At 45.1% G+C, this 27,674-nt stretch overlaps 1 protein-coding gene across 1 annotated transcript in view; it reads right to left on the bottom strand.

Moving 5' to 3' along the window:
* Positions 1 to 27,668, bottom strand: part of LOC103272114 (protein kinase C epsilon type) — a 394,670-nt gene extending 367,002 nt beyond the window's left edge. Inside the window, exon 1 of the mRNA XM_008069595.2 lies at positions 27,124 to 27,668. Coding sequence (XP_008067786.2) covers positions 27,124 to 27,471 — 348 coding nt within the window. The 5' untranslated portion in view covers positions 27,472 to 27,668. The remainder of the gene's footprint in view (positions 1 to 27,123) is intronic.
* Between the last annotated feature and the right edge of the window lie 6 nt (positions 27,669 to 27,674).

Raw genomic sequence — 27,674 nt, 5'->3', positions numbered from 1 at the left:
TCCAGTCTGGGCGACAGAGTGAGACTCCAACTCAAAAAATAAAAATAAAAAAAAAAAAAGAGAAGAAAAGGCTCTGCATCAAGAAACTATTAAAATGTTTTAAATTGCACTTGTTTTGGTTTTTTTAAAAAAGTCTCTTTGTTGAGCAACACTTTAGTCGCTGCAATACTTGCATTATGAGGCAAACAGCTACAAGGAACAGGTCACTGGAGGACAGCGCAGGTTAGCTATGGGATGTTAACAGAACTGAACATTCAGCAGAGGAGCAACAGGGGGTCGCATCTTGAGACTGGGAAACGTTCACTGATTATGACTAGGTGATGACACCCCGGTGACACCATCTTAGGTTCCCTGAACTTCCCTGAAGCCATCTCTTGGCCTCCTGAACTTCCCTGAGGCCATCTTGGGGCTCCCTGAACTTCCCAGGACCAAGAAGACCGCCCCCAACTATGTCAACCACTGGTATCAATTAATGGCCGTGACTATAGCGCCAAGGCAGAAAATCAACGAGGAACGGCTGCCAGGGACCGAAGCTTCTTATGTCAGAGCCTGGAGTGGAGGCAGCAGCTCTGAGGACGGGATGAAAATGCTGAGATACTTTCACAACCAGAGCCCACCCCCTCACCACCCCACCCATCCTGCCAGCTGGAGACTGCCTGGTAGAGGTTGTCTTCCACCCAGGTCCAGACTAAAGGCCAGCTCCCCAAAGACCCCTGGGAATTCTGTGTGGTACCAGCTGACAAGCAGAGGCCTGAACTCTTCTGGCATGACCTTGGGTTCAGCCCTTCCCTTCCTTCCCTCCTCCCACCTGCAATGATTAAAGATAACCCAGCCAAGCGGACCTGTGAGCCGAACAACAGCAAGGCCGGCAGGGAATGAGAAGGACCAGCCCAGGAAACGCACCATTGAAGTTCCTCAAGCCACATGGACCTTCCAACTCGTCAGACCGGTTTAAAATGAGCCAGTACCCAGGAGAAAAACTTATTAAATGCAACTGTCATGATTCATTTAGATTCCCACAGATCATGAAGTGATAAATGACAGTGCATTTATGTACAAATGACAATGCATTTATCACCCCCAAACCGGTCACAAGTGCCCTCACTGCTCCTGAGTAAAAGATGGATAAAAGCATGAAAGCAAAGACCTAAAAACAGCATCATTTGTAATTCACTGCAGAGAAGGTGAGCTGAGGAGAGTTGAAGGCGTGGGCCTTAAGACGCTAAGGGGCATGCCGGGTCTTCCCTGTCTGACGCAACATTTTCTGGAAAGAGTGGCTTAATGTGTGTGTCTACAAAGTGCTTTCTCATGCTGGCCCTATTTCATTTTGCAACTGACACCATTCTGGACTGTTCCTTGGTAATTGATGGGTGAGTCTAGTCCCCAAGACCTGGCTGTTTTCTCCCTGGTTAGCCAGCCTCGGACACTCCCACCTCACCTCTTCCGACATGGAACCAGCATTGAACTGGAATCAGGTATTCGGATGACCCGAGGCAAATGGAAATGAAGACACCAGATTTATAACAGGCATAATCCAAACACAAGAAAATCTTGCTACTTATGATAATCACATCTCTCATCCATTTCCCAGACAAACAGTTCAACCGTCATCCTTATTTTTCCTCCAAGCTAGTTCATCAAGACGAGGCCCAGAATTCTCATACACTCCTCAGTGACACCAGTAAGGAGTTTCTACAGACCAACTCAATGGGTCCTTTCCCTCCTTGAGCAACGCCCACCTCTTTTCCGGAAGCGATCTCTCTTTTCCAACTGCCTTTCCATAAAGAAGCTGGATTTTTATTTTTCCTTGGCTTCCAAATCTCTGCTTTGGACTGTGCCATAAAAAACTCCTCAGTAATTTATGACCTGTTTTTCCTTTAACATGGAAAAGCACTAATCCCTCACAGAGCGAGGAGACGAGCATTTCAGCTGTGAGGTCATCTAGAATGCATTCACTCACCATAAAGGAGGGGGGTCCTGACTCACCGCTGATGGTCTATGGAAAGACCCCAAGCCTTGACATACAGTATGGTCTCAGTAACAGCCTGATCACAGTGAGTATCTGGTTTGAAAGAGTCTTCCTAGCCAAAAAAAAAAATCGGTCTCCACCTGTCACTAATAGCTGAAAATTCCAGTGGCTGCAAGATCTCCCTTTGGGTGAAACAAGGCCTCTTCCTGGCATTCTTTTAAAATGCCAGCCTTGCCTGTAGTTCCAGCTACTTAGAAGGCTGAGGCGGAAGGATCACCGGAGCCCAGTAGGTTGAGGCTGAGGTGGCCAGGAGTGTGCCACTGCACTCCAGTCTGGGTGACAGAGTGAGACTCCAACTCAAAAAAATAAAAACATAAAAAATAATAAAATAAAATGCCAGCCTTGTGTACCTCATTATGGCCATCCACCTCAGTGTAAATGAGTTTACACTCACCCAAAGGTTAACTGAGGAACCCTCCCAGACTCAAGGCTCAGAGGGGCTTGGAAGTGGAAAAACAGGGCATGAAAACCTGAAATCAGTCCTTGCCTGCCTCACATTTTTGCTGCAAGTCAGTCTCCATGGTCATACTCACATCTTTGCAAGCAGCTTTTAAAAAATCTTTTCCTAAACACAAGGAAAGGAAATAGTGAAATATGCCTAAACAACAGAGTTGATTGGCAGCAATCGGGTCCAATCAAGCCACAATTGATGCCTGAAGAGAAGGAGCAGGAGTTACATTGCACTTGAGTAATCTTCTACTCTGATTCAGGAAGGAGGAGGCACTGAGGGCCTCTGGCCTCAGCCTGTGTCATTCTATATGAACAGTCTCTGGAACCATAACATTGGCTTTAGCTACTGCTTTATAAATGTCACTGGCTAAAGACAGAACAAGGATGAACTCCTAGAATATCATTTGGCAAATCCTGCGATTAGGGGCCTTGTTTGAATTCCCATTTTCATGTACTGTCCAAACATTTGTTCACCTAAGCTTTCCTCTCTTCTTTAGAATCAGATGCCTATAAACAACGCTTGGGAGCCGACTTTAAAAAACCAGAGTTTAGCCGGGCTCGGTGGCTCAGCCTGTAATCCCGCGCCTTTGGGAGGCTGAGGTGAGTGGATTGCCTGAGCCCACGGGTTCGAGACCCGCCTGGGCAGCGAGACCTCATCTCTACAATAAATCAAAAAATCAGCCGGGCGTGGTAGCGCATGCCTGTAATTCCAGCTACTTGGAAGGCTGAGGCGGAAGGATCGCCAGAGCTCAGCAGGTCGAGGTTGTGGTGGCCGGAAGCGGCCACTGCACTCCAGTCTGGGCGACAGTTTGAGACTCCAACTCAAAAAAAAAAAAAAAAAAAAAAGTTTTAGTCTTTAGGATAAAAATATTAACATAAAGGAATAAAGACCCTTTCCTGCTTACCTCACTAGTCTCCTTTGGTCCACAGACCCAATTATGTAGTATTCCATTTAAATAGTAGGGGGCAGATTGTAAGACAGTACTTTCCAAATGATATCAAGAGGTATAAGTACTGATCCCAAAACAGTGTAGTACGATCAAATGCCTTTGGAAGTACTGCTCACTCAACTGCCATGCAGGAAACGGATGGAAATTAGCTTGCTGTGAAAAGTCCTGCAATAGACAGCTTTATTTAATACAGTTTTCCAAATACACTGATTATGGTACCCATTGTTTGAGTGTATAAGACCTACTGACTTCTTTTATTATGTGGGACACATTTTAAGAAACCCTGCTCCAAGAGAAGAGTTACTACAAATCAAAAGGAAGAATCCTGCCATTGCAGTAGGCTGATTGAATTACACAAGTAAGTGTATCTTGACACTCTAGAGAGTTCCAAAAGTAGAGGAAACGAAAAGGGCATAACCAAAAAAACTTTTGAAAAGGAGAGAAAAAAATCTAAAAAAAAAAAAAAAAAATTCCTTGTCATGGTTTTTTTGTTTGGTTTGGTTTGATTTTTTTAAGAGACAGGGTCTCACTCTGTTTCCCAGGCTGGAGTGCAGTGTGCGCTCACAGCTCACTGCAGCCTCAAACTCTTGGGCTTAAGCAATCTTCCTGTCTCAGCCTCCCAAGTAGCTAGGACTGCAGTCATGAGCCACCACATTTAGCAAATTTATATTTATTTTTTTAGAGATAGGATCTCACTATCTGGTCTTGAACTCCTGGTCTCAAGTGATCCTTCTGCCTCACCTGGGCCTCCCAAAATGCGGGCTTACAGGCATGAGCCACCAAGCCCAGCCTCTCATCACAGTTTTTACCATTCTCTTGACATGTAAAGACCAACTGCTGGAGAGACAGGCAAATGGTTATTTCAACCAAGTAGACAAGTTTCAGCTTTTGTCAGCCCAGAAGGTGGTCTGATCAATTGTTCCAACCTGTCAATAGCTGAAAAGCAAATTGAAAGTAATAATAATAAATCACACCCCCTCACTCAAAATTCTAGAAACGTGGTATTGGCATTAACTATATGACCAACAAACTAACAGGCTATGTGGCTACCTCGCTGTCTATCTGGATGGCTGGATAAATGAATGGATGAATGGATGGACGGATAGATGGATGGATGGATGGATGGATGATCAATGAATGGATGGATGGAAAAATCAATGGATGGAGAGATGGATGGGTGGATGGATAGAGGATGAATGAATGAAGATTGGATGCAGCGTGGTATAGTAATATAAGCATTTTACTAGGAACAGGAGACTTGTTTCCTCGTATTTTTTTCTGTCTCTACTGGATTTTTTACTTTGATCAAATCACTTAGCTTTTGAACTCTTATATTTTTCATCTAGAAATGAGGATTTAATGAATATCTGTTATTAGGTAGCAGCTTTTACATTTTTTGAATTGGAGGAAAGATTTCCACAGACCTTTCCCTCACTTGATCTTTCCCAGGAAAAAGAAGGGGGGAGGGAGGAAGGAAATAGATAGAGGAAGGTAGGAATTAAAGAATGAAAGACAGAATGTTGATTCATTTGATTACCTTCTTAATAGAGTTTAATGCATAAATGTTTAATGATATTCAATGTATAATAGTACTGTCTTATAATCACTATCTTATCAATATCTTCTGGACCAGGTCCCGAATGTCCTATACATACTGTGTTGGGGAGACTATATACTTGTGCAAGTATGATAAATAGTCCTGTCCTAAAAAACTAGAGATCTGGGTGCTCATTCATCTGCCTCAGATCAATTCATTATGTAACTTCCCTGGATCTTCTCCTTAAATATAAAATTAAGAGGGAGAACATACGCTCACTACCATACAAGTTTGATGAGAGACTCAAGAGGAAAAAAGTACAAACTGTTGAATGAATATATTAATATTGTGCAGTCCTATGAGTGGTGAGGCCAAAAACACCTTATCTTGCAGACTCTGCATTCCTAATCTCCGGTACAGTCTGAAGTGTAGCTAGTGCTGGGAAAACCTCCGCATCACACGCCATGAAGTAAGCTGTCTAACCTTGAATCTCCAGTGGTTCAACCCAGCAACCCTGATGCACCACTATCTGATGTTGAACGCCACTTGCAGGGATTTCAAGACATGGGGGCTCTTGGGAAACATAAGGTATTTCAGTTCATCAGGGCACTTCTACATTTTTCATTGTTAGGGACTTGTTTATTGAGCAGCAGTCAGGCAGGTTTCCAGAACATTCTATCCTACCCATCCTTCAAGGCCCAGGTCAAAAGCCACCTCCTCCACAAAGCCTTTACCGATCTTTCCCTGGGTAATCATAACAAATCTGCTTTTATGGAATTGTCTGGGTTAGCAAACTGTAAGCTTATTGAGTGCAGGGAACTCTATCTTCTTTATTTTCTTATCTCTATCTTACCAGTACTCATTAAAATTACATTGAATGAGAAATTGTGTTCTAAGACAATGTTCCTCAATTTCTTTTTTAAACTGGTACTCACAGTACAAATCAAAATCCTACATACACATATATAAAACGAAAACAGAAGCTTTCTAAAGCAATATTTACCCCTACTGAATGAAGGGCATTCTGATCATTTCTATCTTCATTCATTTCCATATTTAAAATTTCTGTTTGAGATCCACTTAGTTGATTTCACGACCTTGTGGAGGCAAAAGTGACTCCCTCTTGGATGTTCATCCACCATGTTGACTTCTGATGAGCCCCCAGTCCAGCGAATGCCTCCCGATCTCTACTTTGTTTATTGGCTCCAGTGTGAGAACATGTATTCCTGCTTTTAGATCAAAGCAACCTTGATGCTATCATGCCCATTATAGGCTATGACGCATATAGCATTCTTGCCTCCTGGAGGCTTGCTTTAATTGTCTTGCACAGTGCACACCTACTCTTTCCCTGTGGTATATAATCCCCGAGTCTGGGGAGGAACTCGTGCACAGCCTTCTACCTGTCTTACAGCCACCCAAGACTACACTTCCGTCTGTAAGTTTCCTCAATAAATCACCTAAAATGACACACTAGATTTGTCTGTTACCTTCTTTGGTTTCTCAGCTTCTTGGGCATTTGGGGAGGGGTCACTTTGCATAAACAGCCCTTTCACGGAATAGACCTTAATCAAGGGGTCTTGTCCCACAGTTTGAAAAACAATTCTCTAGTCAAGATAGGCCTTTATTCTTTTTTTCTTAAGTCTTTCTCCCTCAAGAAGAAAAATAGAGCCTGTACAAAAAGCATATAAAACCCTAGAAGTTCTTTTTTTCTTTTTTTTTGGAGTTGGAGTCTCACTCCGTTGCCCAGACCAGAGTGCAATGGCACGCTCCCGGTCACTGCAGGCCTCGACCTGCTGGGTTCCAGCGATCCTTTCGCCTCGGCATTCCAAGTAGCTGAAACTACAGGGGCATGCTACCACACCCGGCTAATTTTTTTGATTTATTGTAGAGATGAAGTCTCGCCAAGTTGCCCAGGTGGGTCTCGAACCCGCAGGCTCAGGCAATTCACTCACCTCAGCCTCCTAAAGCGTGGGATTACAGGCTGAGCCACCGAGCCCGGCTTTTTTTTTTTCTTTTTTTGAGTCGGAGTCTCACTCTATCAACCAGGTTGGAGTGTAGTAGCACACTCACGACCGCCACACCTCGACCTGCTGGGCTCAGGCAATCTTTCCGCCTCAGCCTACCAAGTAGCTGGAACCGCAGACGTGCACCCCCGTTCTTGGCAAATTTTTTGATTTTTTGTAGAGACGAGTTCTTGCCAAGATGCCCAGGCTGGTCTCAAACCCGTGGGCTCAGGCAATCCTCTTGCTTCCACCTCCCAAAGTGCTATGATTATAGACGCGGGCCGCCGCACCCAGCCAAGACCCTAGAAGTTCTTAACTAATTTAAATTTGGAAAGGGTCAAATGATGCCTCACTGGCTAAAATTCAAAACCATGAGAGAAGGCAACAGCAGCCTTATGGTGTGGCATGTCCACAGGGCCAGTTCTGTAGGTGGATGTTAAATAATATTGGTGTGTTATACATATATGACTGATAACTAAAAATGGACTTGATTGTTTTGATGACATCTACTTTAACTTGGACAGATACTACCTGCCAGGCTGCTTTCCAAACAGGGTGCTACTAATTTATGTATTTATTTTGGCTGAGTACAGCGGACTTTATCGATGGTAGTGATGAGGCAGGGGCTCCCTAGCCCTCCACACTCTTTAGGGGGTCTAGCATGGACATGATGAGGAAGGGCGATTCTCATTGTGGTAGGGGACTGAGTGTGGCAGGGAATCCCCAGCAGCTGAAGGCCTCTCACTTACTCTCGTGCTCTCACTGGGGCAGATGGTCCGGAGGCTCATACTCCTTGGAGATCATATGGACCATGAGGTCCGCCACCCTGCTGCTATAGCCAAATTCACTGTCATATCAAGGTACCACTCATTCATACTTCTACCAACAGGGTAGGAGCAGACCCAAGGTTCTCTCTCTCTCCCTGAAACTGACGTGATCAGTTTCTTCAGGTGGGCATTTCTCCCATGGTTACTCTTCTTTTTTTTTGAGTTGGAGTCTCACTCTGTCACACAGACTAGAGTGCAGTGGCACACTCACAGCCACCCCAGCGACAACCTGCTTGGCTCAGGCGATCCTTCCGCCTCAGCCTTTCAAGTCCAGAACTACAGGCACGTGCTACCATGCCCGGCTTACTGTTTTTTTTTATAGTAGAGATGAGGTCTCGCCAAGTTGCCCAGGCTGTTTTCAAACCCGTGAACTCAGGCAATCTCTTCACCTCAGCCTCCCAAAAGTGCTGGGATTACAGGCTTGAGCCACCACACCCAGCCGGTTATTCTTCTTTGGGGGCAAGCACCTAGACCTCTCCTTTGGAGCCCCCACTGTACCTGGCTCAGTCCCAGGTGCAGAGTAGGGTCCCCAGCTCACAGCATGGCACTAACGAGACCTGGCACACATGAAACCTGTGAAGGGGTGCTCCATCTAGGCTCTGAAACACACTCCTGATGGGCCTCATTTACTCTTCAGGCGCCGAGGAGGATTTCTCAGTCTAAAACACTGCTGTAAATCCCACCCACAAGGGGACAGTCACATGACTCCATTTTCCTGCTTGTTTCTGAATCACTGTCTTATCTGTCTTCCTCCCCTTTTCCCCTTAAAATAGTTGGCTTCACGGTTGTCTGTGCGCAGTCATATGATAAGCAGTGATAAAGAAAAAATTTTAAAGAGCCAAGTAGGGATAAGAAAGCGAAGGGAAAGAGACACATTCTCTTGGGTGAGGGGGTGGGCTCTTAAGACACCAGTTTCCTAGAAACAAAGCCTACGGATCAATTTTCAAGCTTCAGCCCCAACAATATGAAAGAGTGAGGCAGACTCTTTGGCTAAGAAACCCAAATGCTGCTCGGTGTGATCAGGGACTTGGGGAGACAAGGTCTGAGTCGCCCTCTAGTCCTGCCAAGAGGCACCCTCCATCCTCAATTCCTCGAGCGTAAACTTTGAATGAACAGGCCATCAGCCCCTCCTGGAATCCCAAAGCGTGTGACATGTTTCACTTTCCATAGAGAGAGTAAATGAGTCTCATAACTCAATGAGGTCAGCAGAGCCAGTAGGACTGCATATTGTCCTTTTATGACGGAGGAAATTGGAGCTCAGAGAGGTTTCATTTCCTCCTCAAGGTCACACAGCTCATTTGCAGTAGAGCTGCGATGGTGAAAAATACACTAGCAAACTGTGAATGCAGCACTCGGAATATATACTAGCCTATAAATGCTTGAAAGTGGGCAGCAAATACAAACTTGGCAAACCACAGTCATTTCCTATGTAACTTATTATAATGAGAACGACCATCTGTCTGAGACACATCGCTCAGATGAAAAGCAACCCTTAACCCCATGCGACCCTCAGACACACAGAAGTACACCATCACATGGATTCTTCCCCAATGGCATCTGTCCCAAAGCACATAATCTACAGTTTATTTTTTACAATAGAATTATAATAACAATAGCCAACATTTTTGTGTGCTTATCACGTGACAAGCACTTTTCTAAGCACTTCATATGCATTATGTTATTTACTTCAAACAACAGAGTTGGATAGCTATTACTGACTGCTTACAGATGAAGAAACGAAGGCTCAGAGAGGTTGCACAGTTGGTCAAAAGGTCGCACAGCTGGTTCAGTGGTGGAACCAAGATTAGAACCCGCCTTCCTCTCATGCAGAGCCCTTCCACTTAACCATGGTGCCACCTGCTTCACTATGGGGTGACTGTGATGTACCCCTTTCTTTCTTTTTCTTTTTTTTTTTAAGTTAAAAATAAGCCAGGCACAGTAGTTCATGCCTGTAATCCCAGCACTTTGGGAGGCTGAGGCAGGGGGACTGCTTGAGTCGAGGGGTTCAAGACCAGCCTGGGCTACATAACATGGCCTCATGTTATATAAAAATTAGCTGGGCGTGGTGGCATGCTCCTGTAGTCCCAGCTACTCGGGAGGCTGAGGTGGAAGGCTCACCTGAGTCCAGAAGGTCGAGGCTGTGGAGAACCGTTATCACGCCACTGTACTCTGGCCTGGGTGATAAAGTAATATTCCAACTCAAAAATAATAATAAAATAAAAATAAAGATATATATACATACATATAATATAAATCTGCATATATGTAACAGGAAATTGTGTGTAGGTGAGGATTATATAGGAACTTTCTGTCCTGTCTGCTACACTTTTGTAAAAACCTAAAACTGCCTAAAAAATAAAATTTTAAAACATAAGAATCTGAGCCGGGCTCGGTGGCTCAGCCTGTAATCCCGCGCATTTGGGAGGCTGAGGTGAGTGGATTGCATGAGCCCGCGGGTTCGAGACCTGCCTGGGCAACTTGGCGAGACCTCATCTCTACAATAAATCAAAAATTAGCCGGGCGTGGTAGTGCATGCCTGTAATTCCGGCTACTTGGAAGACTGAAGCGGAAGGATCGCCAGAGCCCAACAGGTCGAGGCTGCGGTGGCCGGGAGCAGCCACTGCACTCTAGTCTGGGCGACAGGGTGAGACTGCAACTCAAAAAAAAAAAAAAAAAAGAATCTGCCACAGTGTCAGCATTACCCCCCCTTGCTTTTTCCTTTTAAAAAATACATCTGGGGGCCAGGCGTGGTGGCTCATGCCTATAATTCCAGCACTTTGGGAGGCCAAGGGGAGAGGATTGCCTGAGTCCTCAGGTTCAAGACCAGCATGGGCAACTTGGTAAGACCTCATCTCTACAATAAGTCAAAAAATTAGCCAGGCATGGTGATACATGTCTGTAGTTCCAGCTACTTGGAAGGCTGAAGCGGCAGGATCGCCTGAGCCCAGCAAGTTGAGGCTTTAGCGGCTGTGAGCATGCCCCTGTACTCCAGCCTGGGGGACAGAGTGAGACTCTGACTCCAAAAAAAAAAAAATCTGAAGGTGTGTGTGTAAATGTTGCTAACACTATAGTCTACTCACTCATGAAAGGAAGGAGAACACTCCAGTGCATATAGCTAAATAACATCAATTATTTAGATAAATACTATTATGAGTTAATGTTAAAATTTTATTTAGTCAATCAAGCATCTACTATGTAAGGCAAATGTTAACACAGAAAGACAGGAATTTTGCTCTCTGGGACTTTTCTGTCTCTGCTAGAGAGAAGACAGCAAGGGTCCAATCACAACACTAGGGATCAATCTTTCTTTTTTTGGAGTTGGAGTTGGAGTCTCACTCTGTTGCCCAGGCTGGAGTGCAGTGGCACGTTCATGGCCACCCCAGTATATCAACATGCAGGGCTCTGACGACCCTTCCGCCTCAGCCTTCCAAGTAGCTGGAACTACAGACATGTGCCACCACGCTCAGCTAATTTTTTTATTTATTGTAGAGATGAGGTCTCACCAAGTTGCCCGAGCTGGGGGGATCAATCATTTTAAACGGAGGGCGCAAATAGCAAATGCCATCATGATTCCAAGGGCCAAAAGCTTGGAGAGTTCTGAGAAGGATTGCCCAAAGAGAGGGAGATTTGGGTGGGTGGTTATAGAGTATTTCAGGGAAGGATTCGCACAGGGAGCAGAGCACAAAGAAAGGAAAGGAAGAAGTTGGGTATGGAGGACAGAAACAAGCCCTCAAGCAGGAGGTTCCCACCCCAGAGGGATCCACTTGGCAAATGGGAGGGTGCAAGGCGCAAACCACAAGGGGCCCTGAATGTCTGGCAGGATGAGGAAGCTGGACTCCACCCTGTAGGCAGACAGCAGACAGGGCAGGAGACAATGCTGGTTCTGAGCATCCCAAAAGGGTATTTAGTGTCATGATCCTGGCACAACCCTTACACAAATCCCCTGGATTCCAGGGAACCAGACGAATAAAGATCTGAAAACCCATCCTAAAGCTGTCTCCATGAATTAGTACTCAGGTGCCCGGGAGTTCAGTGGGATATGCTTTTCCAAAATGAAGAAAATATTTTTTAAACCAGGGAAGCGATCATGGCCAGGGAGTGTGCACCTTCTATGAGAACCCTGGTATTTGCTGTGGGGGAGGGGTCTGTGGGGACCCGTGGCAGACTAATGGGGAGGTCCAACGATTCTAGAAGCTAAGGCTGGAGTTATTTTAACAAGAGGCTCTTTCCCTCCTCTGCCCTCAAAAGGACAAGATGACAAGGCATGCTTCATTTTTAGAGTTGTGGGGAACAGAAGCCCAGGTTGCCAGCTTTAGCCAACAAAATAGGAGATCCAGTTAAATTCGAATTTCAAGTAAGCAACAAATATGCTTTTACTATAAGTGCATCCCATTAAACATTTAGGACATAGCTATAGTAAAAACAAAAAAAGCATTCATTGCTTATCTAAAATTCAAATATAACTGGGCATTCTGAACTTCCTCTAGCAACTCTGGGCTCAGGGCACCTGCAAAAGAAACAGGATCATGTCACAAGGAGCAAAGGAGCTTAGGTACCAAAGAGAAATGTTTTCATTTATTTCAAGACATAGTAACTTTGCAGAAGCACACAGCTGTTCATCAATGGAGCACAGAGTTGATGCTTAAATATCCAAGCACTTTCACCTACATTTATCTTATTTAACCCTTACGACAACTGGACAGGTTACGAAAGATGACTATTATTAACCCTTTTAATAAATTAGAAAACAAAAGTTTGAGGAGGTTAAGTGACTTTTCTCAAAGTCATGAAACGACAAAGTAGAAGAACCAGACCTCCTATTCCTGGGGGAATTCTAAAGGTTTTGAAAGAAAAGGAATTTTATGGTTGAAGAGGAAAAGAAAGGTAATTTCTGAGAACGGATCCTCAATGAATTCACATAAACTATTTGCCACATATATTTTTGTAACTTTTTTTTTAAGTTGGAGTCTCACTCTGTCACACAGATTGGAGTGCAGTGGCACGCTCCCACCCACTGCAGCCTCACCTGCTGGGTTTAGGCAATCCTTCCGCCTCAGTCTTCCAAGTAGCCGGAACTACAGGTGCACACTACCTTGCCCAGCTAATTGTTTTTTTTTGGGGGGGGACTTATTGTAGAGATGAGGTCTCGCCAAGTTGCCCAGGCAGGTCTCGAACCCGTGGGCTCAGGCAATCCACTCACCTCGGTCTCCCAAAGCACTGGGATTTCAGACTAAGCCACGGAGCCCGGCTATTTTTGTTACTTAAATGTAAATTATCTGGGTGGGCACAGTGGCTCACGCTTATAATCCCAGCACACTGGGAGGCCAAAGCAAGAGGATTGCTTGAGCCCAGGAATTCGATACCAGTCCAGGCAACCTGGCGAAACTTGGTCTCTACAATAAATCAAAAAATTATGCTGGGCGCAGTGGCTCGAGCCTGTAATCCCAGCACTTTGAGAGGTTGAGGAGAGAGGACTGCCTGAGCCCGCGGGTTCGAGACCAGCCTAAGCAACATGGTGAGACCTCGTCTCCACAGTAAATCAAAAAATTAGCCGGGTGTGGTGGCATATACCTGTAGTTCTGGCTGCTTAGAAGGCTGAGGAGGAAGGATCGCCAGAGCCCAGCAGGTCAACGCTGGGGTGGCCATGAGCATGCCACTGCACTACAGCCTGGGCAAAAAAAGAAAAAAAATTAGCCAGGCATGGTGGTGTGCACCTGTAGTCCCAGCTACTCAAGAGACTGAGGTGGAAGGATCGCCTGAGCCCAGAAGGTCGAGGCTTCGGTAGCCACGATCATGCCATTGCACTCCAGCCTGGGCTACAGAGTGAGACCCTGACTCCAAAAATAATAATAAATAAATAAACGTAAGTTACCTAAAATGAAATCTGAGCTTAAAGATCAAGCGTCCTAACAGACGATTAACAAGTCAATGCATAGTTCCTTGCAAGAGAACAATAATCTTTGCAAAAGGCTGGCTAGGCTTCAACGTTAGGGACTGTTCCGACTTAGCAAGTCTGATGCTGTGGGCAAAAGCAAAGCCTTGCTGGCTAAGTAGAGCAACCTCGTGGGCCACCCATATTTGGACCAGGACAACAGAACAATCGGTGTGCATTGCATTAGAAGCCAGGCTTATATAAGAGATACACGGTAGGAAAATGAAGTCAGATGCTTCGGCTCATAAAAATGGGATGTACACCTGGCCCGCAGCCAAATGAGCTGGGAGGAAAAAACAAGCCTCAAGCCTCAGTTGCTGCACTAGGCCCACAAGCAAATGCAGGGGATGGTCAGGTCAAAATGCAACACTGTCTTAGCTTTTCACAAATGGAAGAGAGAGCAAAGTGGTCAGGCGCAGCAGCTCACGCCTCTAATCCCAGCACTTTGGGAGGTCAAGGCAGAAGGATTGCTTGAGTCCAAGAGTTCAAGACCAGCCTGGGCAACATAGCGAGACCTTGTCTCTAAAAAAAAAAAAAACTTGCGTCTGTAGCCCCAGCTATTTGGGAAGCTGAGGCAGAAGGATTGCCAGAGCCCAGAAAGTTGTGGCTGCAATAGTGAGCCATGACTGTGCCCCTGTACTCCAACCTGGGTGACAGAGTGAGACCCTGAATCAAAAAAAAAAAAAAGAGGAAGCAATGTGTCTGATGTACCTATCCATTGAGACAAAAGTCAGTCCAAGGGCAAGTAATTCATAGTCCTCTTACCTCCCACCACAGGAGCTAAGAAGGGCCAAGTGTGGCATTCTAGTTCTGTGCACTTGGAATTCAGCACACCCAATTCTAGTTCATCTCAGATAGGGAGGGAAATAGGGACATGAAACGGTTTTGCTGATAACCTTTCCATTTTTTCTTTCTTTCTTTCTCTCTCTCTCTTTCATCTCCTTTCTCTCTTTCTCTCCTTTCTCTCCTTCCTTCCTTCCTTGAGTTGAAGTCTCACTCTGACTACTGCACCACGCTTGGCTAATTTTTTAATTTATTGTAGAATGAGGTCTCGCCAAGTTGCCCGGGCTGGTCTTGATCCCCTGAGCTCTGGTAATTCTCTCACCTCCATCTCCCTGGGATTACAAGCGTGAGCCATTGCACTCGGTCCCCTCTGTTGGTTATTATCAGCAAACTTCAGACAGAAGCACAATTTGACCTGTGTCTAATAATAAATAGTAATCACAGATAATTACCAATAATAATGTTACTATTTATGAGGAACTTGCTATAGGCCAGGCACCTTTACTGTTCTGCTTAATATTATAATAATGCTACAAGATAGCTATGATTCCCATTATATGGATGAGTAGATTGGTACAAGGAGGTCAAATAATTTGTCCAATGTCATGCAGCCAAAACTGATAAAACTAGAATTCAGACCCAGGACTGACTCCGAAGCCCATACTACTTTTTCTTTTTCTTGTTCTTTTTTTGAGTTGGAGTCTCACTGCTGCCCAGGCTGGAGTGCAGTGGCACACTCACGGCCGCCCAGAATCAACTTGCTAGGCTCCAGTGATCCTTCCACCTCAGCCTTTCAAGTAGCCAGAACTACATACACACGCTACCACGCCTGGCTGATTTTTTATTTATTGTAGAGACAAGGTCTTCCCAAGTTGCCCGGACCAGTCTCAAACCTGCAGGCTCAGGCAATCCACCTGCCTTGGCCTCCCAAAGTGCTGGAATTATAGGCTGAGCCACCAAGCCCGGCCCATACTACTTTTTAATTTGGACAAACCATCATCCAATCACATGAAGGATGTTACAAAATTATTCTCCATCCCTATCAGACCTATCAGAAAATAAATAAAAGAACATTAACTGGAAATGCAGCATGTAAGATCGAGGTTAGTCCTCCACAGAGATTTCCTTGATAACCAAGAATTCAATATATCACGAGTGAGTTTGTCCAATACTTTGCACCGAGAAAAATTCTAGGAAACTTGAATACATAGAAAGTATTCAAGATATATTTATTGAATGGCTGGCTGGCTAGATGTAATATTAACAAATGAATATCCATTCTACCTACTGTTCCCTTTCTTTGGATAGCTTGTTTTTCATTTTTGTAATGAAGCAATTATTTTTGGATAGCATTCCTACTTTCATCCTACTGGTCTCTCAACAGCCCTCACAACCCAAAATGCTAAAAACTGCTTGTCCAACGTCTTCTGTGCTCTTCTTCCAATTCAGAAGAGCTCCCTTCCCTGGCTATTTAGATCCTATTTTCTTCAAGGTCTGGCTCAAAATCTTAGCAACTAAAAGAACCCACTGACTGTAAGAACCCATGTTCATCCCCCTCTCCTTGGAATTCCCACAGTTCTTCAAATTCACTATTTCATAAAAGGGTGTTATTCTTGACTTTTTAAATGGCCCACTTGAGGAAAGTCCATTTCTACTTTTATTTAATTATAAAGTTTTTCAACATATGTCCACAAAACACTAGTTCTTAATGTTTCCCAGATAAGAGCATTCTATGATGAGATACTTTTGGGAGCTATCTGGTTAAACAGAGGTGTACAACTCCCTTGTTATTGGCCATCTTGACGTGTTGAATATTTCCCAACCTCTTTGATCACAGAGACCTACAAAAATCAAAGGGCTCTCACTCCTTGAAAAACAGTCTGGCAAACATCAGTCAGTTATATGCTCAATCGTTAACGGCTGATCGATGATTCTCTCAGCTACCTAAACTGGTTGAGAGAATGAATCTTCAGTGCAGAAGGCAGGGAGATAGACTCATAGACCTTGCATTCTAGAAATTCTGCTTGCTTGCTTGCTTGCTTGTTTGTTTTTAGAATACTCTTTGAGTGGCTCGATGACAGAGACTGGCTCCCTTGAAAAAATAAGTATATTTTTTGTAGTCTTGAACAGTAGGTGAAGAAGCAAACTATCAAAAATAGCCTTGTGATTTTGATCACAACAAAGAAGGACGAGGAGAGAAAAAAAAGCAGAAGCCAGCAGTTTTGCAGGCAAGACAAGACTTAGCTTCATGGAGAACAATAAAGATAAAATATTATCGACAAAAGTTATCAAGGTAGGGTGAATACAGTCAAGGAGCAAAATGCAGGGTGCAGTGATTTGAGTCAGGGTCATCATTATCAGGGGCCGGACCGAGCCTCTAGACTACCCTAACTCCTGATTTCACAAATGCAAAATCAAAAGTAGGAGTCACCTGACTCCCCGTTCAATAAATTTCCAAGAGAAAGAAAAAGGTATTAACCAATCCAATCTTGAAGAGGTGAGGTCTGGGGGTTTTCAGACTCTGAATGGACTGTGATGAGCTCATCTTCTCAGTTGTAATTTTTCATGTCAGTATTTTTATGTTATTCCCTTATTAATACTGTGTATCCTGCTAGACTATATACCCCATGAGAATAAGGACCAGCTCTTGGCATGGTGCCTGGTGTATGACGTATTCAATAAATACTTGGTAAATGGACGAAATGATGGCTGGAACAATGAATGAATACACCCCTCCATCCACTGCTGAGAATCTGTTGTGAATTCCACCATCTTTCTTTTTCAGCAGTGTACCAGATGATGAACTTCTAAGACCACAATCTAAGTCGGTCTGACTAAAGAAGACACTGTTAATTTGAGTTTCTACAAGACAGACCCCAGGAAGGTAGCCTGTCATTTAACTAACAAATAAGTGAGTAGACAACATGGACTTCCTGAGTGCCTCATACTCTGATGGCAGTTGGGGTAGGGGACACCCTACTCCCAAGATGCTTATATCTGCCTGAGGAGAGAAGGCTGGCACCAAGAGATGCTATGGTCTAAAAAGACAAACCAACCTATTCAAGAAAGACACAAGCAAAACCAAAGACTATTTCTTCCCTCAATTATTAATTATAGATTCACCCACCATGAATGCTCTAAACTCTTATTAAGCCTGATTACACTTTTAGTCTTATCTACCTCTCGGGGCCAGGGGTTCAGTGAGTGTACTCCTTGCAGGCAAATAAAGGTAACTCTTCACCAACTGAAAACTACCTCTCTGAGGTAGAGGGGAAAGGGAAGGTCCTCATTTCAGCACTTGGGTTTGATGTCAGGCTCCTGTTTTTTCCTCTTCCTCCCCAGCACAGCATTACAGACTTCAATTCTATTTCCTCTGGAGTTTCAATTTTGTTTAGATGTCCGTGAGTTACAATGACAACAGTATGTTCCTGTTCTCTCAGTTCCCCCAGTACAGTACAGACTTTTGGCCACTTCATGTGGCTTCTGCCAGAAAATTAAATTTCAAACAGGTGCAGCCCTGCTGATTAGCATTATACTAGATTGCAATTACTTAACAAGTCCATATATACCTGAAGGAAAGTGGAGAGAAATATAAGGCTTTGCCAAATGTAGCTTTTATTTTTGCAAAAGACTGCAGACCTGCTCTGGAGTTCTTTAAGTCTAAGTGAACCCCCGAAAGCTTTGTCTGCACATGCTTCAGTGAACTCTGTGAGTTCAGGTACTGGAATTTGAAATTTCATTTCTTTTTTTCTTTTTATTTTTTTTTTTTTAGTTGGAATCTCACTTTGTCACCCAGGCTGGAGTGCAGTGGCAAGCTCATGGCCACCACAGCCTCAGCCTGCTGGGTTCAGGTGATATTTTCACCTCAGACTACCAAGTAGCTGGAACTACAGGCATGAGCCACCATGCCCCACTAATTTTTTGATTTATTGTAGAGATGAGGTCTTGCCAAATTGCCCAGGCTAATCTCAAACCTGTGGGCTCAGGCGATCCTCTTATCTCGACCTTCCAAAGTGCTGGGATTATAGGCGCGAGCCACTATGCCCGGCCAGAAATTTCATTTCTTGTTGCTGCCAACTACAAAAGGTCTTGCATCTAAAGCCCTGATGAGATTTTTAAACTTGATTTAAACTCTGCAATTGAAGGACAAGTGGGTATTTTTCTTCTCCCCTCACCAAGGCACATTGCGTGGGCCCTGGGCACCCAGCAGGTACATAATTCCTTTTGGGAATTTGACACTTGATTGAGATTCTTCAACTTGATGCAAAATGCCACATGGAAATAATATAGCATTCTCTCATAAGGACATCATCAGGGATCTCGCAGATTTTTATAAAATAAAATATCCTTCTTCCTGCTCCTCCTCCTCCTCCTCTTCACTTCTTTCAGCTCTACAGAGGGATTGTTTAAGGAATTCACCCAACTGCTTTCCATCCTTGTCTCCCCAACTATATTCCAGGGTCCCCAGGCAGGAACTATGCATACAGAACTTTTGTTTTACCAAACCACAATATCTACCACAGTGATAAGACCATAGTAGGTGCTAAGGAATACACACTTGTTTAATAAATTCATTTATTCATTCAACAGTGCGCCAGGCACTGTTCTGGGAGCCAAGAATACAGCAGGGAACCCAAGCTCTGCATTTATGCAACTTCTGTTCTGGCGTTAGAGATAAACAATAAAGCTAAATAAGAAAAATGTGTAATGTATAAGACGGAGGTAAGAATGAAGGAGAAAAATAAAGCAGGGAAGGAGCATATAAATTAAAAGCTAAAGAAACAAAGTAAAAGCATATAAAGTAAAGGAAAAGATGGTGAGATTTTAGATAGGACTGCCAGAAAAGTCCCTACTGAGAATGTAATGCCTGGGCCAACTTGGCTGGAGAGGAATGAACAAGAAGAGTAGGTGAGAGGGTCAGAGAGGTCACAACAGGAGGCCTGACTTTGTTGGTCTTGTAGATAATCACAACGGATAATCTTTCTTTTTTTTTAGCTATGTCACCAGGCCGGCCTCAAATTCCTGGGCTCAAGGAATCCTCCCGCCTCAGCCTCCCAAGGTGCAGGGATTATAGGCATGAGCCACTGTACCTTACCTGAGAGATGTGTGAGCAGAGTGATAGGATCTGAGAAGCAGGGGCAAGGTGGAGTCAATTAGGAGACTGTTGAAATAATCCAGGTGTGAGATGACAGTGACTTGGCCAGAGTGGTGTCAGCAAAGGTATGGAAATTTATCCAATGTCGGATCTATTATGAAGGCAGAAATAATTGATGCTGCTGATGGAGTGGATAAGAAGCACATGAGAATGAGGGGCATCAAGAGTGACTCTGCAAGGTTTTTGGCCTGGGCAATTGAAAGGACGAAGTTGCCAATTTTTCAGAATGAATGATATTGGGACAGTGACATCAAAACACCAGCTCACCAAATATCCCCATTTCCTCATATGCTTCCCTAAATAATTAACCTTTGTCTACAGTGGCCCCAATTCTCAGACTTTCTAAAACAATCTCATTTCAAGTAATTCTATTATTTTCAAAAGGGCGATTTGTTGAGTATATAACTAAATCAAATTTATTTTTAGACTATGGAAGACTTTTCATAAAAATACATTCACAAATCAAGGAGAAAAATATCTTTCACTGGGCCATATGTTCTGATTTAAGATTCTAAAACTACGAACACACACACATAACTCCTCAAATATTAATAAAATTGCTGAAATAGATTGTATTCAGACCGCTTGCTAAAAGCCTTACATTTCCTTGTTCAATAGTCTTAACAACCCTAAAAGGTAAGAAATATCATATCCCCATTTTACAGATGAAGACACAGGCCTAAGGAGCCTAAATCTCACAGGCCCAAAGTCACATGACCAGTGAGTGGTAAAGACATCTTATGGATAGAACTCACTGATTCCAGGGAGGAGCCAGGGAACTGAGTCTCCAATATTCACTAAATCTGCTGCTGGTCAGAGACACCAAGACAGAGAAACAGGATAAAGAGGCAACTCCTGACTGTCCGTGAGTCTGGAGTCAATCTCAGGCCCTTAACTCAAGGGACACAAGGCCAAGAAGCACTGGGCCAAAAACCAGTCCTTTGTTTAGTTGTTAAACAACCAGCTGTGTATGAAGGGGAGCAACACCTAATTAGATGATATTATAGGAGTAAGAAAAAGGGAGAGGTCCGTGGACCCTCAGCTACCAGGGGAATGAATTCAGGGGGTAGGGATACACCAAGGGGGCATGGCCCATTCCCAAACTTCCCACAACCCCTCTGTAGTACCTGCCCACCGCACTGTGTTGACATGACAATGAGAGTTTCAGGGATCCTTTAAGAAAATCCCCCTGCCTGCTCAGTGGCTCAGCCTGTAATCCCAGCACTTTGGGAGCCCATGGGTTTGGGACCAGCCCAGGCAACTTCATCTCTACAATAAAAAAGAAAAGCCCCCTACAAATGTCTTGAAAATAGAGATGTGCCCGAGGGCAATATACAAAAAGGAGCCTCAAAAAAACAGGAATTATTTTTTAATTGTGTTTATTCTTACATGTTTAAACTTCAGTCACCTTTAAAGTACGCTCCATCTGATGCAATATACCTACCAAGATGCTTTTTCCACTGCTCAAAACAGTTTTTGAACTCATGAATTTTGACGCTTTTTAGTGCTTCAGCCATTTTTTATTTCACCTCTTCAACATCAGCAACATGTTATCTTTTGAAGACTTTTTCCATGCAGGGAAACCAAAAAAAAGTCACTCAAGGCGAGATCAGGTGAATAGGGTGGGTGGGGCATAGGGGTCATGCCATGTTTTGATGAAAAACTGGTCAACACTCAGCACAGTGTGGACAGGTGAACTCATAAGTCACCCATCATGAAATGGGCAAATGCACTGAAAAAATCTCCAAGAAAAATTCACTGAAGTCGATCGCAGCCTCTCACAACAACAATAGTCGGTGCACTGATGCTGATGGGCTCCTAGAACACTCACCTAGAGGGAAGAGCCTGTACTGCGTGAAGCCCAACATCCAAAAAGATAATTCCAGTTTTTGGGGGGACAATTTTGTCCCAATTTTGGGGGGACAATTTTGGAACAATTTTAAGAAGCCTTGCCAATGGACCACTTTGGAAATACAAAACAGAAACAACCCTCGTGGTGTCCCATTCTTTGCCAAATGAGACTGCCAGGCTGAAGGGAACTATCTTGGAGACGAAGAAAAACTGGCTTCTTCGGGACCTGTATAATAATCAACTCAGTAAAGAATCCTCTCTAGGGCCAAGCCCATGCTAGGTTTAGGGGATATAATAACAATAATTGTACGAATTAAACAGTCATCAAGCCTTGACTAAGAGCCAGGCATGGGTCTACGCAGTCTATGAGTAGTAAGTCACTGAATGCCCACAACAACCCTATCCCGTGATCGGTAAGTACGTTTGCTTTTTACAGAGGAAGAAACAGAAACACAGAAATGCAGAGGAATCACTTGCTTTATACAGAGGAAGAAACAGAAATACAGAAGTTCAAGTCGCCCACTAAAGATCAGGCAAGTGGCAGGTGGTAGAGGTGGCTCCAAGCCCAAGCAGCCGGGCTCCAGAGCTGTGTCCTTAACCGCTCTGGGAACCGCCTCTCAAAAGTATGGAAGACAGTATGGCGAGTCCTCAAAGAACTCAAAACAGAATTACCATTTCAACCCAGCAATCCTCCTACTAGGAATCTACCCAAAGAAAAGAAATCACTGTATAAAAAAGATACCTGTATTCATGTGTTCATTGCAGCACTATTCACAATAGCAAAATCATAGAACCTACCTAAGTGCCCATCCACGAATGACTGGATAAAGGAAGTGTGGTATATATACACCGTGGAATACTATGCAGCCATGAAAAAGAACTAAATCATGTCCTCTGCAGCAAACATGGATGGAGCTGGAGATCATCATCCTAAGTGAACTGACTCAGAAACAGAAAACCAAACACTGCATGTGCTCATGTATATGTGGAGCTAAATGACCACTAGGATGAAAATAACAGACACAAAGTGGGGCGGTGAAGAGAAGCTACAGGGTCCAGAAATTGCCTATTGGGTACAATGTTCGCTATCTGCATAAGGGGCCATCTGAAACCCAGCCCCCACCACTACACAATATGTTCATGTAACAAACATGCATTTGTATCCCTGAATCTAAAATAAAATAAAACCATTTTAAAAATGTAAAAGATGACTTCCTGTCATTGCCATTGTATTCCCAGCACCTCTTCTACAGGATAAAGCAAGGAAGTGGTATAGACCAAAGTTGTCTTCAGAGGTAGGTAAAGCAATGGGGGGGGATGTCAGGGGAGACTCTGCCACAATGACAGAGCAAAATCCAGAGCGTGAAGGGACCATCCAGCTGCGGCCTGCACATAGCCCTCTCCGCCCGCCTCCCAACCCTGCCCTAAATGCAATGCCACTCCAGCATTCATTCAGCCTCTGGTTGCAACGTGAATCCCAATACTAAGTTCACCCAGTTATCCGTATACATTTTGTCTATACATTTAAGAATTGCAAGGCTCTACGATAAAATGTCAAGATATTGCTTGATCCATGAATTATTTGGAGCCTTCTCCTGCCTGCAATTTCAATTCTAGCCCAGTGTTTCCCAAAGCAAGCCTGGTCTGGTCAGAATCTCCAGAACAGCTCGTTAAAAACGTGAATTCCCAGCTTATCCCAAACCACAGAATCAAAAGCTCTGAAGGAGGGGCCAGAGGAGTTGTATTTTTCACCCCCTCCCCTAATGATTCTTATGCACACCAAAGTCTGCGTGGATGTTATTATCTAGTTCTTGGAAAACCCAGCTACAGCAATTGTGTTATAACGGATTCTGCTTCAAGCACCCGCAAAAATCTTTCCTTCTCGTTATAATGAGCTTTCTCTAAAGCAACCCCCTTTGTCATCAAAACTGAAACATTTCTCATTATCTGGAGAATAACTCAGCCTGGCTTTTATGTGTTCTAGAATCCGCCTCAGTTTTCTAAACTTTCTCCTACTCGTGTTTTTAAAAGGTGGCCCAGCGTCTCTAACGGTATTAAGAGTCACCTGGCATGAACTTCTTTTTTGTTGTTGTTGTTTTTTTTTAAAGCCATGTTTATTTTAATGTGGACAAGTAAAAATTATAGCTACAATATCCAAACCTGTGATTTCACGAATAGTGAATTAAAAGAAAAGATGAATTAGAAAATAAAAGAGGACATAAATGAAAAGAAAAGACTCCTTTTTGTACGTAGTAAGTAAATCATAGCAGACGGTACTTGGATCAAAGTCTTGCATTGGGGAAACTTAGTCCATCTTGCTGCTTTCTAACAGGTCTGCTCAGTATCAGCCCTGCTTCTCCATTCTCTAACCCTGACCACAGGATCCTCTGCCTTTATTCCAGCAGCATCCATGCCCAGAACACTGTCCTCTCTTGTAGATGCCTCTTTAAATGTCACCTACCGTTTCATATCCAGCTCATGTCTCCTTCCAGGAGCCCTCCTGGATTCTCCCAGCTGTCCTAGCATACCCCCCTTTTCAATTCTTAACACTTTTTTTTTTTTTTTGAGTTGGAGTCTCACTCTGTTGCCCAGGCTGGAGTGCAGTGGCATGCTCCCGGCCACCACAGCCTCAACCTGCTAGGCTCCTGCGATCCTTCTGCCTCAGCCCTCCAAGCAGCCAGAACCACAGGTGTGCACCACCACACCCGGCTAATTTTTTGATTTATTGTAGAGACAAGGTCTTGCCAAGCTACCGGGATGGGTCTTGAACCTGCGGGCTCAGCCAATCCTCTCGCCTCCGCCTCCCAAAGTGCTGGGATTACAAGCTACACCATCAAGCACCGCCAATTCTTAACATATTTATGGTATTCATCATGAGGAACCTAACTGTTACTTAAGTGTCTCTATGGTACTCGTCATGAGGAACCTAACTGCTACTTAAGTGTCTCTATGTATCTACTTAGTGTCATTTCCCTAGTGCAATGGAAGCCCCTTGAGGGTAAACCAATGGCCTCTCTGCACCTCTGAATCGCCCGCAGTGCTAAGCTTCCCCGGTTGGATCTGAGCACAACACAGGAACTCCACGAATAGAAGTGAATTCGAAGTGCAGTTACATTCCCTGTTCTCACGATGAGAAAAGCTGCTGGCCCACGCTCTCTCCACATCCCCCAACGTCAGGCCTGATTTCTTAGCTGCACCTGAGAAACCCAGGAAAGTCGACCCAAAGGCACGATTCTGCAGGTGTGCCCTGGACCACAGGAAGGGAAAGGTGAACTTAGCCCCACTGCATCTTGTCTCTGTGTCCAAGGGCCAGTCACCTCGGCCAATACATCCCCACCCCTGGTCTAGAGGAACCAGAGTGCCCATGGCACCCTCTAGTGAAAACAGCACTAGATGGAGCAGTCAGAACCAGCTCCGCTGCCTGGTCTATCCTGGGACTTTGGGTTTGTCTGTGTCTCAGGTTTTTTAATCTGGCCAATACTTGTCATATCCATTCACAATTGCTATAAAGCAAAAGAACGATTTTTAAGCATTTTAAATTATCACACACAGGGACACCACATATGAACATGCAGGGAGAAGAGGCTGGGAGGCCAGACCAGCTGACTCTGTTCCCCATTAAAGTGGTCAGCCACAGGAGGTGAGGGCCCTACTTTCCACCCACCCTGGCTTATCATGTGATCTTGGGTGCCCTTAGCTTCTCTTGAACTCAATGTCCTTGTCTGTAAAACTTGCCCGAGCACTAGATGATGTCATCTAGGGTCAAGTCCAACATGAACTTGAGGACTTTAGAGGATGTAACCAAGCACGGGCTTCACCAGAAGTGAAGGGTAAAGGTGGTGCCTGAAGCACCCATATACCCCAGTGAAACATCACCAGAGATACACAGACACTCTCCCTCCACCCAGCATCTGTCCCGTGGATGAATGCAGACCTGCCGTTCCTCTTTCCTGCTCTCTGCCCCACTGTGTAAGCCCCATCTGCATACCCTGCAAGAGGCCTCCATGCCCCAGCAACCACAGTCAAGTTTTTCTTTGTTCTCTTCCCTTTCTTGTTCAAAAACGGCAACTTCACAATCTCGGGTTTTTAGTGTTGCGATCTGGCTCTGAAATTAGTTCTCCCTTCCACTCCCCTTCAGACATGCGCTACTTCCAGGAGTAAAAAGTCCAAAGGCCATGTGTGGGGAGGACGTGGGGAATGAGTGCGAGCTCTGCTGGCGGAAGGGAAGTGGAGGTGAGGGGCATCTGTGAAACGGACTGGAATGGCATTGAGTTCTTTGGGATTTCATTAAGGTTCGCCTGCTTTCTCCACGTGCAAGCCACACATCTCTTAGAGTTCCACGCATGTGGCTTGTTGGAGCTTCCCTGTGAGCCCTGTAACCATGGTTTCAGGCAGACTACATCACAGCCATGAGCATAAAAAGAACAGGCTTTTTTTTCCCTATTCTTCCCTAAAACTCCATGTCCTTGAAAAAATACGTTAGGTGACTTGCCAAGAGAATTCATCGCAACCTCTGACCCTAGGACACTCACAAAGTTATCTGGTTTTCAATAGACAGTGATTCCTCTATATCTCTCCATGAGGCTCGGAGCCCCGAAACCACCTCCACATTTACCAGAGCCACATTTGCTTGTGGTGGAAACATATAACAGATCTGAAAATTCAGACAACCATTTCCTAATTTAACACCTTCCTTCCAAGAAGAGCGAAACAACCAGCTTGCTTCTCTCTGCTTGTTCAAGTGCCAAGGTTGAATGAATTTGGTTTATACGGTACACAGAGACAAGGCCTATTTCCAAATCCTTAACATTTTTACAACATCGTCAATTAACAATTAACTCAACCTCAGACTTAGAAATAGTATTTCATTGCACGGTACCTCGACACTCAAAACAGAGAAGCAATGTAACTTTAAGATTCCAAGCACTGGCTTCCAATTAGCCACCAGCAGAGCCGTTTTTAAAACACAGCATTTTTTTCTGGATGGATGGGCAATGAACTGGACACAACAAGAAACCTCGACTGAGGTTTCTGGGACCCTAGAGGTGACACTGGAGGAGAACACATTTTTTTTTTCTCCTTGTATGTCAGAAGCTGAGCTGACCACCATGCAGTGGAACAGAGTCCAGCAAGCTTCCACCCGGAGGGAAAAATCAAGCAACCCAGTCACCGGGCTTCGCATGACAAAGCCAGGACGTGGAGAAGCCTTCAGGCAAAGGCTCCACGTGCCTTTCCAAGGACGGAGGCACCCACCCACACACACACAGCCCACCAGGCACCGCGGAAGCGCGGGGTCTTCTGCCAGCCTGCAGCACCACTGCCCTGGCTCTCCCAGCCTGCCGGCCCCTCGGCACTCTCCACCGCCTGGAGGGTACGAAAGGCTCCGTGCCTCTAAGTCCCATCTTCCGCGCCCCAACATCTTTTCCCCACCAACCACGAAGTGAAGCGTGCACCCCCAAGGACACCGGGCCCCACACGCACTCACATTGCCCAGTGGGCGCTAAGTCCCCGAGCCCAGTGCCCAGGACCAATGCCCAGGCCGGCGAGTCTCTCCCCGGAAACCCCGCAACCGGGCTCCCTCACCGACCGGGAGGCGCCGGACTCACCCAGTCCTCGAAGTGGCGGCTCCCGTTCTGCAGAAGCTCCTCGAACTGGATGGTGCAGTTGGCCACGAAGTCGTCGTAGCCGATGGGGGCATCGTGAAAGACGGCCAGCTCGATCTTCCGACCGTTGCACACATCGGTGACGAACTCGTCGTGCCAGGCCGGGCTGTTGGTCTTCTGCTTGGTGGCCGTCTGGCCGATGCGCGAGTCGTCCACGTTGAGGGCGATGTAGGGGTCGAGAAGGAAAGTCTGCGGCCGGGGTCCCACCGCATGGCGCAGCGACCAGGCTGTGGGCTTCAGGCTCACGGCCTCGCAGATTTTGATCTTAAGAAGGCCATTGAACACTACCATGGTCGGGGCGGGGAGCGGGGCCGGGGTCACTCCGTCCGCCCCGAGGGCAGGAATGAAGAACCGACGGCCCGGCGCTCCGAGCACGGGAACTCCTGGGTCCCCACTCGCCCCACCCCACGCTCGCCCTACACCTTGTGGCGCTGCGCCCTGGCGCGGGCGATTCTCAACGCGTGCATGTATTTCTTCGCCCGGTTCCTAACGGA

Source organism: Carlito syrichta, unplaced genomic scaffold (genome assembly GCF_000164805.1).
Source record: "Carlito syrichta isolate Samal-C Ts95f unplaced genomic scaffold, Tarsius_syrichta-2.0.1 Scaffold312132, whole genome shotgun sequence".
NCBI lineage: Eukaryota > Metazoa > Chordata > Mammalia > Primates > Tarsiidae > Carlito > Carlito syrichta.
Note: the sequence above shows the minus strand (reverse complement) of the source record. Positions and strands in the feature narration are given on the sequence as shown.